At 42.6% G+C, this 19,106-nt stretch overlaps 1 protein-coding gene across 2 annotated transcripts in view; it reads right to left on the bottom strand.

Annotated features, from left to right (window-relative positions):
• Positions 1-8,038: 8,038 nt before the first annotated feature.
• The window catches only part of FBXL16 (F-box and leucine rich repeat protein 16), a 64,874-nt gene continuing 53,806 nt past the window's right edge, over positions 8,039-19,106 (bottom strand). For both annotated transcript variants that reach the window (XM_044304292.1, XM_044304294.1), the window contains exons 2-6: positions 17,444-18,142; positions 12,259-12,767; positions 10,418-10,502; positions 9,903-9,966; positions 8,039-9,764 (exon numbers count right to left, since the gene is read on the bottom strand). In XM_044304292.1, the coding sequence (XP_044160227.1) occupies positions 9,616-9,764; positions 9,903-9,966; positions 10,418-10,502; positions 12,259-12,767; positions 17,444-18,142 (1,506 nt within the window). In that variant the 3' untranslated portion in view covers positions 8,039-9,615. The remainder of the gene's footprint in view (positions 9,765-9,902; positions 9,967-10,417; positions 10,503-12,258; positions 12,768-17,443; positions 18,143-19,106) is intronic.

The following is a 19,106-nucleotide window of genomic DNA, read 5'->3' as shown; positions in this document are numbered from 1 at the left end:
GTATTCTGCATATTTCTACGGCTCTCCCGCCATGTTTGCCACCTTCGTAGGGTCAAGGACCTGGCGCAGGTCGGTGGTGGGCGGTGTAATCCCGGAGAGTATCGTACACGTATACGGGTGTAATTATAGCTCCATGTGGTCACATTACTAATCCTCATATGTCAGGGCTGGGAGCACAAGCCCAGAAGTGGATCCCGCAGGGGATGCAGGAGTCCTTCCTTTGTGTTTTCAGTTGCTTTTGAATCCACTCCTGATTTTAGCAAAAAAAAAAATGCCCCCAAAACTGCCATGTTTGACTCCAGCCTCACCCTGCGGGGCCCCAGATACCCGGGAGGTCTGGAATTGAAGTCCCTTCCCCCCACAGGTGGCGCCCAGAGGGAATGTGCACACAAGGCCGGACAGCGGGAGGTCAGCGGCCAGACCTGACCCTGCTCTGCTCCAGGCCAGATATGTTGTGTATGTGTTTATAGTAAGGTGAGCACACGGGGCGGATGTGTGTGTGTATGTATGTATAGGTGTGCTGCACATGTGCATGTAGTAATATGTGTATGGGTACATATGTGGACATGTATGTATGTGTGTGTATGTATTTGTACATATTTGTGTGTATGTTTCTATATATGTATGTGCTTGGATGTGTATGTATGTAAGTCACTAAATATCAGTACCATACAATCCCAAATAATACCGCCAAAGTGACAAAACAGTAAGGCCACATGTTTGTATGTGTATGCACAATTGTATATATGTACGTATGTATATTCTGTGTATGTATATCTATGATTGCATGTGTATATGTTTGTATGATTATATGTATGTTTGATTGTATGATTATACGTATGTATGATTGTATGGGTATATATATATGTATGATTGTATGGGTATACGTATGTATGATTGTACGGATATATGTATGTATGATTATATGTATGATCGTATGTGTATACATATGTATGATTATATGTATGATTGTGTGTGTATACGTATGATTGCATGGATATACATATGTATGATTGTATACGTATGTATGATTGTATGGGTATATGTATGATTATATGGGTATACGTATGTATGATTGTATGGATATATGGATGATTGTATGTGTATACATATGTATGATTATATGTATGATTGTGTGTGTACACGTATGATTGTATGGGTATATGTATGTATGATTGTATGATTATATGGGTATACGTATGTATGATAGTATGTGTATATGTATGATTACTCTATGTGCACATGTGTGTGTATGTCTGATTGTGATTTTGTCTTGTCCCTAATATCTCCATACGCTGGCGCCATCACCGCACTTCTGTTCCTCTCATTCTTCACATCTTATGACTCCTCCTTCTGCAGGGTGATGCTGACAACTCTATTGTAGTGCTGAAGGGGTTAATGAAGTCCCTGGCCCTGACTCCGTGCTTCAGTATTTCCCACCATCAGCCTTTCCCAGCATCTCACAAGTGTAAAATCGGTTCTGTATAATGGAGCGTTCTGCTCCTCCAGCGCAGCAGACAGGGTAACAGCTGAGCACAGCAGGCTGCTGCTGACCTGGGGCCAGGCAGGAGGACCATGGGTGTGTACTCAGACGACCTCTGCTGGACACACACAGAACTACAACTACACAAATCAATAAATTATGTGAACCAATGCCACCTACTGGTCACTTAGGTGAACCATGAGATTTTTCATTACTTCTTAGGGACATAGCAAAATAGAATCAGTGACATGTATGCTATACTGGAACACATACCCTCTAAGACCCCCCAAATCCCTTGCAGTTAAACATGGCAGTTAGAGAGAGGAGGAGACAGGTATGTTATACCAGATACCCATACACAATTGCTAACACTATTGTCTCTGTCCATTTTGTTATGTGTCTTTTTCCTCCACGCTCACCACCCTCTTACCCCTCCATTGCATTCTCTCCACATCAGCCCCTCTCTCCTCCTCTCACCCATGTTCAGCTCACATGCTTTATTCACCTTTTTGAATCAACCCTTCGTGTTCTGGAACCTACAGTCAGTGTGCAACAAATTCCCCTACATTCATGAGGTTTTCCTTTCACAAATTCCCATAACCTGCTGGCTCTCACCGAAACTTGGATTTAGCAGTCTGACACTTCTTCCCCTCCTGTTCTATCTTAAGGTGGCTTACTTTTTTCTCATACCTCCAGACCTGAGAACGGACATGGTGGTGGAGTCAGCATACTTTTGTCTCCACACTGCACTATCCAGGTCATTCCCCCAGAACCATCACTCTCATTCTGAGGTCCACACCCATCTTTTGAGGTCCACACCCTCAGACTCTTCCATCCTCTGACCCCCTGCCTCACGCACCCAGTTCCTGAATCACTTTGCTGCCCAGCTGCCACATTTCCTCTCCTCAGAAGTACCATTTTGGACGACTTTAACCTCTCTATAGACAGCTCTATCTTCTCGTCCCCCCCAGCTTCTATATGTAATCTTCTCTCTTGGGCTTTCACAGCTTTCTAACTCTCAGATGCATAAAGATAGTAACACACCTGACCTGGTATTTTTCCAGCTCTGCTCCATTTCTCACATTACTAACTCTCCTCTCCTGCTCTCTGACCACAGCCTTCTCTCCTTCACTGTCACAAGTTCTCATCCATCTCCCCACGCTCCTACTTATCATACATTCAGAAATTTACATGCCACTCACTACAGCCATCTCTGTCCCCAATCGCCTCCCTCTCCTGTCCTGATTTGGCTGCAAAACACTATAATGACCCCCCCAGAAGTGCCCTGGATGAACTAGCGCCCCCTACACTCAGACCCTCCAAACAGAGATAAAAGCCTCAAACTCGCTACCTACAACGATGCTCCAGAAGTGGCGAACGCCTAAGGAGAAAAACTCACACACAACAAGATTTCTCCGGTTAAAAATGTATGCAGAGAACCTATAAGGCCCCTTTCACGCGGGCGAGAATTCTGTGCGTGTGCAACGCGTGAGGTGAATGCATTGCACCCGCACTGAATCCGGACCCAATCACTTCAATGGGGCTGTGCAGACGAGCGGTGATTTTCACGCATCACTTGTGCTTTGCGTGAAAATCACAGCATGCTCTATATTCTGCATTTTTCACGCAACGCAGGCCCCACAGAAATGAATGGGGATGCGTGAAAATCGCAAGCAAGTGCGGATGGAATGCGATTCTCATGCATGGTTGCTAGGAGATGATGTTAGTAATTTGATAAAAGTCAATTTACTGTATTATTTTCCCTTATAACATGGTAATAAAGGAAAATAATAGCCTTCCTAATACAGAATGCTTAGTACAATATTGCTTGAGGGGTAAAAAATAAAAAAATAAATGAACTCCCCTCATCCTCTTGTTCGCGCAGCCGGCATCGTCTTCTTTCTTCATCTTTCAGGACCTGCAAAAGGACCTTTGATGACGTAATCGCGCTCACTGCGTGGGTCCTGCTGAATGAAGATAGAATCAGCAGATTACGTCATCAAAGGTCCTTTTGCAGGTCCTGAAAGATGAAGAAAGAAGACGATGCCGGCTGCGCGAACAAGAGGATGAGGTGAGTTCATTTTTATTCGTTTTTTTAACCCCTCCAGCCCTATTGTACGAAGCATTCTGTATTAAGAAGGCTATTATTTTCCTTTATAACCAGGTTATAAGGGAAAATAATAAAATATACAGAACACCTAACCCACAAACCCGAACTTCAGTGAAGAAGTCTGGGTTCGGGTCTGGGTACTACCACATACATTTTTTTGTCACACGCGTGCAAAACGCATTGCACTCGCGCAGAATAAACTGAACATCGGAACGCAATCGCAGTCAAAACTGACTGCGATTGCGTGCCTACTCGCGCGGTTTTCCCGCAATGCACACGCGACGCATCCGGAGCAAATCCGGGATGCCCGTGTGAAAGAGGCCTAACTCTGCCCCTCACCTCCCCAAACAGACCTACTTCACGACCCTGATCTCCTCACTATCCAATAATCCAAAAAAAGTCTTTGACAGTTTTGACTGCCTCAGTCCAAAAGTGCAGGCGCCTATTACCTACCTCTGTGCTGAAGATCTGGCCACCTACTTTAGAAGACAATTGATAACATTCAGCATGAAAATCACTCCCAGCCACTAAGTGTCATCGATCCCCTTCCTCCTCCCCAAATCTTCCCTGGTTCACTTTCTACATTTGACCCAGTCACAGAAGAAGTCTCCAGGATCCTGTCTTCTTCTTGCTCCACCACATCCACTACTGACCCTATTCCCTTACACCTCCTCCAGTCTCTCTCCCGATCTGTCAATACTCACCTAACCCAAATCTTTGACCTCTCCTTCTTTTCCGGCATCTTCCCCTTTTCTTTCAAACATTACATTTACCCCATTACGAAAGAAACCATCTCTTGACCCGTCCTCTGCAACTAACTACAGACCTGTCTCTAATCTGCCCTTCATCCTTAAACTCCAGGAGCGCGTGGTCTACTCTTGCCTCATCCACTATCTCTCTGTTCGTTTTCTCCGTGACCCCTTACCCTCAGGTTTCCGCACTCTCTACATTCTACAGAAACTGCCCTCCCCAAAGTGACCAATGACCTCCTGACAGCTAAATGTAATGGTGACCCCGATTGGTCTCCCCCTTTGTTTGTACATCAACTCTTTGACTGAAAAGTGTTGCGGAATATGTTGGTGCTATATAAAAAAAGATTATTATTATCCTAGAGTACTTCAGTGTATCCAAATGACAGTGTCAATAAGTCCTCAAATAATATTGCCACACGGTGTCCAAATAATACTACCATAATGGTCCACACATAATAATGCCATACAGTCACCAAAACAGTGCCATACAACCCCAAAATAATAGTGCCAGATCCTCAATGATACTATTATTCAAAGTCCAAATATAACACCACCAAACAGTTCACATACATAGCGCCATACTATCACAAGATAATAGTACCATAAAATCTCCATATAATAGTGCGCCAGAGACCTTAAATGATATTCCTACTCAAAGTCCACTCCAAATATAATGCCACTAAACAGTCCGCACACATCATACAGTCACCAAATATCAGTGCCATACAACCCCAAGATAATAGTACAATAAAATCCTAAAATAATAGTGCCAGGGACAATGAATGGTACTCCTACTCAAAGTCAAAATATAATACCAACAGTCCACATATGTCAGACAGTCACCAAATATCAGTGCCATCCCAATCTCAAAGTAAGTGTCAAACAATCTCAAAATAATAGTATCATACAGTCGCCAAATAACAGCGCCATCCAATCTCAAAGTAACCGTGCCATACCTTCTCAAATAACAGCGCCATACAATCACAAAAAAAACAATGTAATACAGATACAGTCATCAAAAAGTGCCGTACAATCTCAAAATAAGTGTCATACAGTCACCAAATAACATTGACATACAATCCCCATGAAACAGTGCCATAAATTCCAAAATAACAGCGCCATCCAATCTCAAAATAACTGCCATAAAGACCCCAAACAATATTCCTATTCACAGTTCAAATATAAATAATACCACTAAACAGTGACTAAACATCAATAACATGATGACCAGATAAGAGCCCACCAGTCCGCAGATAACGCAGCTAAAGACTTTCTATATGCCGTATATAAATCAAATGTGTGGCATACACAACCCACGTAATGAAACGATTCAGAACCTATTAACTTAAATAATATTACCAAACACTAGAGATAAGGCCATAATCACCTAATAACACTGGCATAGTACCCGAAAGTGCTCTACAGGGCACAAATAATATCAATCAACAACTCCATCTCCACATAACAGTGCCATGTAGTCCTCAAATAACAGTCCCCACAACAGTTCTCACATATAAGTGCCTCAGCTACTTTTACTGCCATATAGTCCTTATCCGATCCCAAATAATACAGCTGCAATATGGCGGATGTCATGCAATGCTCAAATTATAGTAATACCACCCAAAAATACTGCTACAGTGCCAAAATAACAGTACCACAGTCTCCCAATTATACTGCCCTATACAGTGGCATGCAAATGTCTGGGCATCCCTGGTCACAATTGCTGTTACTGTGAACAGTTAAGCAAATTGAAGATGAAATAATCTCCAAAAGGCATAATGTTAAAGATGACATGTTCCTTTTGCATTTTAAGCAAAAACATTTTGAAAATAACAAAAAAGGAAATGGGCCTAAAGCAAAACTTTGGGCACCCTGCATGGTTAGTACCTAGTCGCACCCCTTTGACAAGTATCACAGCTTTTAATTGCTTTTTGTAGCAGCCAAAAGTCTTTCAGTTCTTGTTTGACGGATTTTCATCTATTCTTCCTTAAAAAAAAATCTTCCAGTTCTGCGAGATTCCTGGGCCGTCTTGCATGCTTTGCTCTTTTGAGGTCTATCCACAGATTTTCAATGATGTTCCGATCAGGGGACTGTGAGGGCCATGGTAAAGCCTTCAGCAGATCAGGGGACTGTGAGGACCATGGTGAAGCCTTCAGCAGATCAGGAGGACTGTGAGGGCCATGGTAAAACCTTCAGCAGATCAGGAGGACTGTGAGGGCCATGGTAAAACCTTCAGCAGATCAGGGGACTGTGAGGACCATGGTAAAGCCTTCAGCAGATCAGGGGACTGTGAGGGCCATGGTAAAGCCTTCAGCAGATCAGGGGACTGTGAGGACCATGGTAAAGCCTTCAGCAGATCAGGGGACTGTGAGGACCATGGTAAAGCCTTCAGCAGATCAGGGGACTGTGAGGACCATGGTAAAGCCTTCAGCAGATCAGGGGGACTTTGAGGGCCATGGTAAAGCCTTCAGCAGATCAGGGGGACTTTGAGGGCCATGGTAAAACCTTCAGCTTGCACCTTTAGAGGTAGTTTCAGGTTGCCATTTCATCAGTTTGAAATGTAATTCCTAAACTCTTTGCTCATTATGGCCGAAGAGTTCTATTTCAACCTCATTGCTCTGCAGGACTTATTTACAAAATGCATCAGACTTGTTTAGATGTTCTTTTGCAAATTTCTGCTGTTGAATTTTGTGATGAGGATGAAGGAGGGGTCTTCTTCTGATGACTCTTCCACGAAGGCCATATTTGTGCAGATGTTGCTGAACAGTAGAACATATTCTGAACAGATTCTGCTAAATCTTTCTGAAGGTCTTTTGCAGTCAAGAGAGGGTTCTGATTTGACTTTCTAGCAAGCCTACCAGTAACTGTCTCTGAAATTTATCTTAGCCTTCCAGACCTTCTCTTGACCTCTACTATTCTTGTCAACTGTCATTTCTTAATTACCTTTCTAACTGATGAAATGGCAACCTGAAACTATCTCAAAAGGCACAAGCTGAAGGATGGTCCTCACAGTCCCCTGTTTCGAACATCATTGAAAATCTGTGGATAGACCTCAAAAGAGCACAGCATGCAAGAGGGTCCAGGAATCTCGCAGAACTGGAAGATTTCTGCAAGGAAGAATGGATGAAAATTCCTCAAACAAAAATTGAAAGACTCTTGGCTGCTACAAGAAGCAATTACAAGCTGTAATGACTTGTCAAAAGGGGTGCTACTAGGTATAACCGTGCAGGTTGCACAAAGTTTTTTTTTAGGCCTGTTTCCTTTTTTGTTTTTTTCTAAATGTAAAAGATGAAAATAAAAAAAATGCTTTTGCTAAAAATACTAACGGAACGTGTCATCTTTAACTTTATGTCTTTTGGAGATCATTTCATCTTCAATTTGCTTAACTGTTCAGAGTAACAATAATTGTGACCAAGGGTGCCCAAACTTTTGCATGCCACTGTAGTCCCTATACAGTCTCCAAATAATTGTGAAATATTGGTGCCATAGTGTGCCTAAATAACTCTGGCATAGAGGTTTACCATCCCTGCAGTGGCTGCCCTTGGTTGATACTGCTGTGCAGCTTTCTTTTCGGAGGGGTGGCTCGAAGCTTCCGTGGGGATTGAGTTCTGCATCACACATATAGAAATTAGTCAATGAAACAAATGAACTGATGAGACGGAAACGAGCGGCCATATTCCTTTGGATGAAAACTCAGAATTCTTATATATTTTAATATATTTAAAGCATGGTGAAAAAACAACACGAGATTGTTCCATAGACAGTGCTCTCCAGGAAGGAGAGGAGTCCGAAAAAGAGACAGGAGGAAAGAAACATGCGGGGGATGGGCCAGAACATGGGACAAGCATACAAAGAGACAAACCGTGTCATATGGGATATGAGAGATAGAGGTGAAGAAAGGATGAGAGGAGCGATACCTAGAGAGAGAGAGAGACCCTGTGGAATTAAAGATGGACAGAGACAGTACAAGACAGCAAGAGAGAACAGAAATTTGATTGTATGTTAACCCCTGAAGCTTCCTTTTTACTATCACGTCATCCAAGTGACATCTCACAGTTCTCGTGAACTCAGAAAAAAGGTGTCAAAAAGCACAAATGTTGTTAGAATTAAAAACCACACTGCTTCTCCCTGGTCTTCTGGGGGGCAGGTCATGGAGGGAACATCGAGCAACAGCATCAATGTACAGGCACTAGGGAAAGCCGGGAAGATGTACAAGGGATGCAACCCCTTCCTCCCCTCCTAAAGGTTTATACAAGGCCTGATGTCCCTCAAGACAGTGTCTACTCCGCATTATACAGTCTACACGTCCGATGGCACCAACATCAACCAAGACACAGCACAATGACCACCAACAGCCAATCAAGATCTTCTTGTGTCTGGTCATGTGTAGAAAGTTGCAGGCTATCGACTCAACATAACGGACCTTTTGTGGTCCTCTTTCCTTTTATTTGGAATGCCTTGGCCAAGTCGAAGGATTTTCTCAATGTGCCACCACCATAACTCCCATAGGACAATCATATCACCAAGACCATCAAGAGGGTCATTCCTCTCGGACGAGATATTTGAAATGTTGAGCGAGAAGTAGCAACAGGCAGATGTTGGAAACGTCCGTACTATACAGAGAGACCGGAGGTGGACAAACTGTAAAAATAAAAGGTGACACGAGATTGTAGTACTGGGTGGATCTTTCCAACTGCTCCATCTGAATGAGAGCCATAAGGTGGAGCTTGACAGCCATGCAGAACCTGTCTACTGAACTTTCCATAACTCCATAATCCAGCAGAAACCATTAATGTCGCTGGTATTCTTTGATCTTTTCAATTTTAGGATAGAAAAAAAATCTAGAATCAAAGAAACAACCAAAAATAATTATCTTCGAAAGAACCAAACTATGGAGGACCACAACTAGAACTGGAAGCAACACTCCACAATGTTCTGTACTCCACCTCACACCATAGAATCCTTGCAAAGAGAACGTCGATAGGGTTTCGGATGGGAACCAGCTCTACTTGTGAGTATCAATCCACGACAGAGAAGACAAGAGATGAAGCGCGGGAAATAATACAACCCTGACTTCGGGACATGGAATGAGGTCTTCACAAACTGGAGTGTGAAATTATCTCCCAGGATCTTGCTCTCTTTGCTTTGTCAGCAAATCAATGACTCGGGTATTAAAGTCCCACAGCCAAAGTCTCCGATCAGATGGTCAGTGCTGGAAATGGTTTCGGAGGATACAGCTCGGACTGTTTTGAACGCCTGGCTCCTGCTGGTTACTCGATCACCACGCAACGAGGCAGGTGCTGGGAGAAGTATTTGAAGAGCTCAGGAGTGGCACCAGGACAGTTGGTTAGTTCCAGTTCTTCTAGGTCCTGGAGTTGAACGAGACCTGAAAGGCCGGTGGTGGTGAGTAGAGGACAACCTGGTGAGACATATGTATAATACTGAGTATCCTCAAAGGTTTTCAAGGCTTTCCCCCTAAGCTTCTCTGAACACAACAACCACCAACATCCAGTACATTGGGACATGCAGCAAATAGAGCAATAAATCATAAACTCACCGGCCAGAGATAAGAGACGTAAACTTTTCATCCCCAGGAGATGCTTCAGACCAAAATCTTGTACCTGCAACAGAAGGTGATACTGTAAAGATCGGATCCACATCACACATAATAGGCTTAGATACATGGCTCAGCAGACAGTATCCCACATGACAAGCTTTAAATACATAGCTCAGCAGAGAGTGGCACACATGAAAGGCTTAGATACTGTATATAGCTCAGCAGACAGCATCACACGTGACAGGCTTAGATACATGGCTCAGCAGACAGTGGCACACATGACAGGATTAGATACATGAGCTTGGCAGGCAGTATCACACACGGCAGGCTTATACATGGCTCAGCCGACAGTATCACATGCAAAAGGCTTAGATATATAGCTCAGCAAAAAGTATCACACATGACAGGATTAGATACACCACTCATCAGACAGTATCACACACGATAGGATTAGATACACCATTCATCAGACAGTATTGAACATGATTGAGGCCACACTCTTCCAGAGGTTTTACCTGGCAGCACCAGCGGAGGTACAGACTGCGGAGCGATGACATGGTGGACAGGTAGCTGAGTCCGGTGTCTGTGATCCGTACACACCTGAAAAGAGCGACACAGGTCAGCAATCTAACATATCTAGCATATTACCTCCAACCCAACCAATACTTTTGTACCGGTATCGATTCGATACTGGCACTTGCCTTTTACCGATACTAAGCTGTGCTACTGCGCAGCCCTGTATCAGAGAACATGGAGCGTGCTGCTCTCAGCGCGCGCCATGTTCCCTCAGCAGCACAGGGGAGAAGGAAACAGTCCCTCCCCCCTGTGCTGCTGCTGCCAATAAGAATAGAGAAGGGCGGAGGAGGGGAGGGGCTGTGGCCACTGTGCCACCAATGATAATTAACGTTGAATACAGATACAGGAGATGGGTGCTGCACCTGAGGGGTTAACTGCCCCTGATCACAGCTCCCTGTCATAGAGGCCAGGTGCCGGCTATGTGATTCTGCCACTGGCACCCGCCTCCTGTATCTGTATTATCATTGGTGGCACAGTGCACCCCCCCAGTATTAAAAACATTGGTGGCGCAGTGCGCCCCCTCCAGTATTAAAGTCATTGGTGGCAGTGGCCACAGGGTCGCCTCTCCTCCTCCTCATTGGTGGTGCAGTGGGAGCTTCTGATCGGAGCCCCAGCAGGGTAATCCTGGGGCTCCAATCAGTTACCATGGCAGCCAGGATGTTACTGAAGCCCTGGCTGCCATGGTAACATCCCTGATGCTGTGTGCCCAGGGCGGCAGGGAAAGTGTAAAGTCCTATTCACCCTGATAGAGCTCTATTAGGGTGAATAGGACAAAGGATTAAAATATCTCAGGTTCTAGCCCCTAAGGGGGGAAATAGTTATTAAATAAAAAGTAAAAAACAAACAAACACCAAAATACTAAGTATAAATCACCCCCTTTCCCAATTTTACATATAAAATATATAAACAATAAATAAAATAAAAACACATTTTTAAATATTACATATTGCCACGTCTGAAAACTATTAAAATATTTTAAAAATCTATGCGGTAAACTCCGTAACAGAAAAAAAACAAAAAAAAAAGCACGATTCAAATTCTTTTTTAGTCACCTTATCCCCCCCAAAAAAAATAGGATAGGACTGTTCGATTATGGGTCGGACGTTCCATAAAATACGGAATGCACGCAGCCTTTTTGGTGTTTTAATTTTATTCGCGTGGTATCGAATTTTTATGGTATAGAAATCGAATCAAAATTTTGCTATTGTGACAACCCTACATTGTATTGCATTGTAGAATCACTCTTTTGTATCACATAGATCAGTGCTGTGGGGGCGCAATTGCATTGATTCCTATGACTGTTTCATTCTAAGCAGTGGTGGAAACTGGTACTGCAAGTCACACAGTAAATGTAAGAATTTTGGGGGATCAGACAAGGATTGGTGGCGAGGTGCGATGGATCCAGAGGAACCAAAGTGATAAGAATCTATTCGCCTACAGTGGGGTGTTTATCACCATAGGTTTTAAGGAACCTCATGGTCCCGCAAAGGGGTCTCAAGGCATCCCTCGGATGAAAATGGCTCAAGGCTGTAAAATGCTTGGAAGGTGTAACCCCTTCTCTTCTTCTTTATTAGTGATCTGAAGTAAGAAGGACAACTTGGAGTAACAGCAAAGCCTCAGAGCAGAACACCATCTTTCAAGGTAGTGACCACTTGCCCAGTTCACATGGCTGGGTACAACTGACTCCCTATACTCAGCACCTACACAGGGCTCCTCAGTAAGTTCTTCACCGGTTCCTTCTGCTAAAAGTAATGGACATTCCTTCCAAATCACCACCCACCTATCAAGGACGAGCTCCTCCAGCTTGTGAAGGTCACATGCAATATACTCCAGTGCTGTGTCTGTCAGCCTGGGACACCATGACAGGTCCAGTCCTCGCAGTCTTCTCAGGTTCTCAGCCACCAGCTCCACCCCATCATCTGTCACTTTGGAGCACCCAGAAAGGCTGAGGACTGTCAGGTTGGGCAGGCTGTGGACCACATTGACCACCCCATGGTTGGTGATCTCCCAGCAGGAGTGGAGGCGTAGTGTATGGGTGGCTCGGCCCTGTTTGGCAGTAAAGTATGCCAGCGCTGTGTCCGTTACATGGTAGGCCTGCAGGTTCAGCTCCCCCAGGTTGGGAAGAAGCTGGGAGATGGCTGCCACGGCATCGTCTGCCACGTTGATACAGTCACTGACGCTCAGAGACGTGATCCGTCCATGTAAACTGGACCACAAACCAGCCTCCGTGAAGTCATTACAGCCGGACAGCTCCAGCCTGACCACCCCCTGCATCTGCTCCAGCATCACCTGCGGAGACAACAAACATTCATTCAGCATCTGTTTTGTTACAATGTGTCAGTGCAAGTAAAATGTAACAGTCTGAAGTGGAGGGTGTCTAGGCTGGATACCACTGAATTAGTATTAGCTCTGGAGGGGTTACTAATATCTAGCTGCCCACCAAAATACACATCACTACTGTAGTACCACATACAACCACCAGGTGGCAGTACAGTGGGGGAATCACATACACAAAAAATATACATATATATATATATATCTATATATATAGATATATATATATACAGTACAGACCAAAAGTTTGGACACACCTTCTCATTCAAAGAGTTTTCTTTATTTTCATGACTATGAAAATTGTAGATTCACACTGAAGGCATCAAAACTATGAATTAACACATGTGGAATTATATACATAACAAAAAAGTGTGAAACAACTGAAAATATGTCATATTCTAGGTTCTTCAAAGTAGCCACCTTTTGCTTTGATTACTGCTTTGCACACTCTTGGCATTCTCTTGATGAGCTTCAAGAGGTAGTCACCTGAAATGGTCTTCCAGCAGTCTTGAAGGAGTTCCCAGAGATGCTTAGCACTTGTTGGCCCTTTTGCCTTCACTCTGCGGTCCAGCTCACCCCAAACCATCTTGATTGGGTTCAGGTCCGGTGACTGTGGAGGCCAGGTCATCTGGCGCAGCACCCCATCACTCTCCTTCATGGTCAAATAGCCCTTACACAGCCTGGAGGTGTGTTTGGGGTCATTGTCCTGTTGAAAAATAAATGATGGTCCAACTAAACGCAAACCGGATGGAATAGCATGCCGCTGCAAGATGCTGTGGAAGCCATGCTGGTTCAGTATGCCTTCAATTTTGAATAAATCCCCAACAGTGTCACCAGCAAAGCACCCCCACACCATCACACCTCCTCCTCCATGCTTCACGGTGGGAACCAGGCATGTAGAGTCCATCCGGTCACCTTTTCTGCGTCGCACAAAGACACGGTGGTTGGAACCAAAGATCTCAAATTTGGACTCATCAGACCAAAGCACAGATTTCCACTGGTCTAGTGTCCATTCCTTGCGTTCTTTAGCCCAAACAAGTCTCTTCTGCTTGTTGCCTGTCCTTAGCAGTGGTTTCCTAGCAGATATTCTACCATGAAGGCCTGATTCACACAGTCTCCTCTTAACAGTTGTTCTAGAGATGTGTCTGCTGCTAGAACTCTGTGTGGCCTTGACCTGGTCTCTGATCTGAGCTGCTGTTAACCTGCGATTTCTGAGGCTGGTGACTCGGATGAACTTATCCTCCGCAGCAGAGGTGACTCTTGGTCTTCCTTTCCTGGGGCGGTCCGCATGTGAGCCAGTTTCTTTGTAGCGCTTGATGGTTTTTGTGACTGCACTTGGGGACACTTTAAAAGTTTTCCCAATTTTTCGGACTGACTGACCTTCATTTCTTAAAGTAATGATGGCCACTCGTTTTTCTTTACTTAGCTGCTTTTTTCTTGCCATAATACAAATTCTAACAGTCTATTCAGTAGGACTATCAGCTGTGTATCCACCTGACTTCTCCACAACGCAACTGATGGTCCCAACCCCATTTATAAGGCAAGAAATCCCACTTATTAAACCTGACAGGGCACACCTGTGAAGTGAAGACCATTTCAGGTGACTACCTCTTGAAGCTCATCAAGAGAATGCCAAGAGTGTGCAAAGCAGTAATCAAAGCAAAAGGTGGCTACTTTGAAGAACCTAGAATATGACATATTTTCAGTTGTTTCACACTTTTTTGTTATGTATATAATTCCACATGTGTTAATTCATAGTTTTGATGCCTTCAGTGTGAATCTACAATTTTCATAGTCATGAAAATAAAGAAAACTCATTGAATGAGAAGGTGTGTCCAAACTTTTGGTCTGTACTGTATATATATATACATAGTGGGAAACATCACATTAGAAAAACCACCTGTGATGAGCCCCATAGAAGCGTCTCTGTGGGTGCAAAGCTGTTTACGGCAGAATAAACCACATTAGTCTACCCATTAGTCCTTTCACAGTTTTGCAATGCCTGTTCCCACCACTAGAGGGCAACCTGTAACTTTTCACAAGTCAAGTCAGAGTTATACTGCCCTCTAGTGGTAACAACAGGCACCTGAGATTTAGAAGACCAGTTGTGGCTAAGAAGAGACATTAGTATAGTAGATATATTCCTGTACATAGGAGCAGCATTATACTAGTTATATTCTTGTACTTAGAAGGCAGTATTATAGTAGTTATATTCTTGTACATAGGAGGCAGTATTATAGTAGTTATATCCTTGTACATAGGAGCAGTATTATAGTAGTTATATTCTTGTACATAGGAGGCAGTATTATAGTAGTTATATTCTTGTACATAGGAGCAGTATTATAGTAGTTATATTCTTGTACATAGGAGCAGTATTATAGTAGTTATATTCTTGTACATAGGAGCAGTATTATAGTAGTTATATTCCTGTACATAGGAGCAGTATTATAGTAGTTATAGTCTTGTACATAGGAGGCAGTATTATAATAGTTATATTCTTGTACATAGGAGCAGTATTATAGTAGTTATATTCTTGTACATAGGAGGCAGTATTATAGTAGTTATATTCTTGTACATAGGAGCAGTATTATAGTAGTTATATTCTTGTACATAGGAGGCAGTATTATATTAGTTATATTCTTGTACATAGGAGGCAGTATTATAGTAGATATATTCTTGTACATAGGAGCAGTATTATAGCAGTTATATTCTTGTACATAGGAGGCAGTATTATAGTAGTTATATTCTTGTACATAGGAGGCAGTATTATAGTAGTTATATTCTTGTACATAGGAGCAGTATTATAGTAGTTATATTCTTGTACATAGGAGCAGTATTATAGTAGTTATATTCTTGTACATAGGAGCAGTATTATAGTAGTTGTATTCTTGTACATAAGAGGCAGTATTATAGTAGTTATATTCCTGTACATAGGAGCAGTATTATAGTAGTTATATTCCTGTACATAGGAGCAGTATTATAGTAGTTATATTCCTGTACCTAGGAGGCAGTATTATAGTAGTTATATTCTTGTACATAGGAGCAGTATTATAGTAGTTATATTCTTGTACATAGGAGCAGTATTATAGTAGTTATATTCTTGTACATAGGAGCAGTATTATAGTAGTTATATTCTTGTACATAGTAGGCAGTATTATAGTAGTTATATTCTTGTACATAGGAGCAGTATTATAGTAGTTATATTCCTGTACATAGGGGCAGTATTATAGTAGTTATAGTCTTGCACATAGGAGGCAGTATTATAGTAGTTATATTCTTGTACATAGGAGCAGTATTATAGTAGTTATATTCTTGTACATAGGAGGCAGTAATATAGTAGTTATATTCTTGTACATAGGAGCAGTATTATAGTAGTTATAGTCTTGCACATAGGAGGCAGTATTATAGTAGTTATATTCTTGTACATAGGAGGCAGTATTATAGTAGTTATATTCTTGTACATAGGAGGCAGTATTATAGCAGTTATATTCTTGTACATAGGAGCAGTATTATAGTAGTTATATTCTTGTACATAGGAGCAGTATTATAGTAGTTATATTCTTGTACATAGGAGCAGTATTATAGTAGTTATATTCTTGTACATAGGACCAGTATTATAGTAGTTATATTCTTGTACATAGGAGCAGTATTATAGTAGTTATATTCTTGTACATAGGAGCAGTATTATAGTAGTTATATTCCTGTACATAGGAGGCAGTATTATAGTAGTTATATTCTTGTACATAGGGGCAGTATTATAGTAGTTATATTCTTGTACATAGGAGGCAGTATTATAGTAGTTATATTCTTGTACATAGGAGCAGTATTATAGTAGTTATATTCTTGTACATAGGAGGCAGTATTATAGTAGTTATATTCTTGTACATAGGAGCAGTATTATAGTAGTTATATTCTTGTACATAGGAGCAGTATTATAGTAGTTATATTCTTGTACATAGGAGCAGTATTATAGTAGTTATATTCTTGTACATAGGAGCAGTATTATAGTAGTTATATTCTTGTACATAGGAGCAGTATTATAGTAGTTATATTCTTGTATATAGGAGGCAGTATTATAGTAGTTATATTCTTGTACATAGAGGGCAGTATTATAGTAGTTATATTCTTGTACATAGGAGCAGTATTATAGTAGTTATATTCTTGTACATAGGAGCGGTATTATGGTAGTTATATTCTTGTACATAGGAGGCAGTATTATAGTAGTTATATTCTTGTACATAGGAGGCAGTATTATAGTAGTTATATTCTTGTACATAGGAGCAGTATTATAGTAGTTATATTCTTGTACATAGGAGCAGTATTATAGTAGTTATATTCTTGTACATAGGAGCAGTATTATAGTAGTTATATTCTTGTACATAGGAGCAGTATTATAGTAGATATATTCTTGTACATAGGAGCAGTATTATAGTAGTTATATTCTTGTACATAGGAGCGGTATTATGGTAGTTATATTCTTGTACATAGGAGGCAGTATTATAGTAGTTATATTCTTGTACATAGGAGGCAGTATTATAGTAGTTATATTCCTGTACCTGCAGTATGATAATGGAAGGTTGGACACTTTGTAGAAAACCGTTATTACCAGGCTGATGTTATCTCTTTCTTACCTCCAAGCCGGCATCAGTGATTGTTGACCGCTTTAGACTCACAGATTTCACCCCCTTTTTGGACAGAGGATAGTTGTCAATAAACTCACAGATATCCAAATCCGAGACACCGACCAAGCAGAACGAATCAAAACCACGCACAACAAATCCATGCAGATTGACAAACTCCTTCTCTCCTGTAGGAAGAACATTGTATAGTTCCTTGGCATGTAGGACAGGCGTCAGGCCTACCCAGAACCTTGGTTGGTACAAAACCCGCCTCCATGTCTTGCAAACCTGCGCAAGAACACACTTTTCACACGCGGAGAAATAACTGAAAAGGCGGTTTAGGATCTTTTCATCTAGGGCGAGGTGCCAATCCATTCCCTGGCCCTGGACTCTATCCAGTGAGGGTCCACAGGGAATTGGGCGCTTCTCTGCTCCAGGGCTAAGACCCAGTGGGATACTGTGGGTCGGTGGAGGAGGAATGATCGGTAACACTGAAGGGTTGACATGCTCTTGGTGCTTGGGAAAGGCTTGACTTAAGATGGATGGCACAGAGGGCGGCTGGCAAATCCGGTTCTTGACAGCTGGTGTCCCTTTGGTGATACTGGCGGAGCCCAGGCCATTGGTGGGACCGGGAATCTTTACCAGACCATTCCGCGGCAAACACTGGGCCTTGGTGTCTCCGTTTGTTGTATTCGACATGTTTTCAACTTGCTGCAAGAAAAAACACATAAGATCCAGGTTAGCTGCAAGAAACTATCCATACCGACACAATGTAAGTGACCGCCATACTGGGGTGCGCCTAGCCTTTCTGCTGCCTGAGGCAAAAACTGAAACGGTGCCCCCCCCATGCCAATTTCTTAACCTAACCTCTTTGCAACAATGAAAGTACTTATTGCCCATGGCCCTGCCGCTTTCCCCGTCTTGCCCCTACCTGGTGCTTAGATCACTGCAAATGGTGCACCACACTAATATGCAACTGTCAATACAAGGCTACACCCTCACACTGATGTTAAAAAATTAGATTTTAGCCAATATATTCAGGAACATATAGGAGCCCGTGCACCCCGCCAAGGTATCTCAGTGTAGTGTGGGATAGATGCCAAGGTCCGACTCAGAGCCAAGCTCCCACATACCTCCAAAGTAAGATCACTAACACAATGGGAGGAGGTAGGAGGCTGCGAGCCCCACCTATGGCAGCTTGGCAGTCAGTCGGACCTTGGCACCTATCACACACTATAGGTAGGTTAGCGGTAGGTCCCGCACTACACTGAGATACCTTGGCGGGGTGCACGGGCTCCGACATGTTCCTGACAGGAATATATTGGCTAAAATCTAATTTTTTAACATCAGTGAGGGTTTAGCCTTGTATTGTCAGTTGCATATTATTGTGGTGCACCATTTGCAGTGATCTATTTACTCTTATATTCTCATCCACACATTATTTCATCTTGTGTTGGATGTTTTTGTGGTACATGTGGTCCGCTGCCGGCATCCTCCATTGTATGCATTTTTGCTGGGGATTGCCGTTAGCAACGGATCACATAGTTACATAGTTAATACGGTTTAAAAAAGACAAACGTCCATCAAGTGCAACCAAGGGATCGGTGGGGACGCGAATCCCAGAAGGAAGCGAGACTCAGATTTCTACACGTTTTTCTAGGCATTAATGTTTTTT

The sequence above is a fragment of the Bufo gargarizans genome, chromosome 8 (genome assembly GCF_014858855.1).
Source record: "Bufo gargarizans isolate SCDJY-AF-19 chromosome 8, ASM1485885v1, whole genome shotgun sequence".
Taxonomy (NCBI): Eukaryota; Metazoa; Chordata; class Amphibia; order Anura; family Bufonidae; genus Bufo; species Bufo gargarizans.
This window is presented reverse-complemented; position numbering and strand designations above follow the sequence as displayed.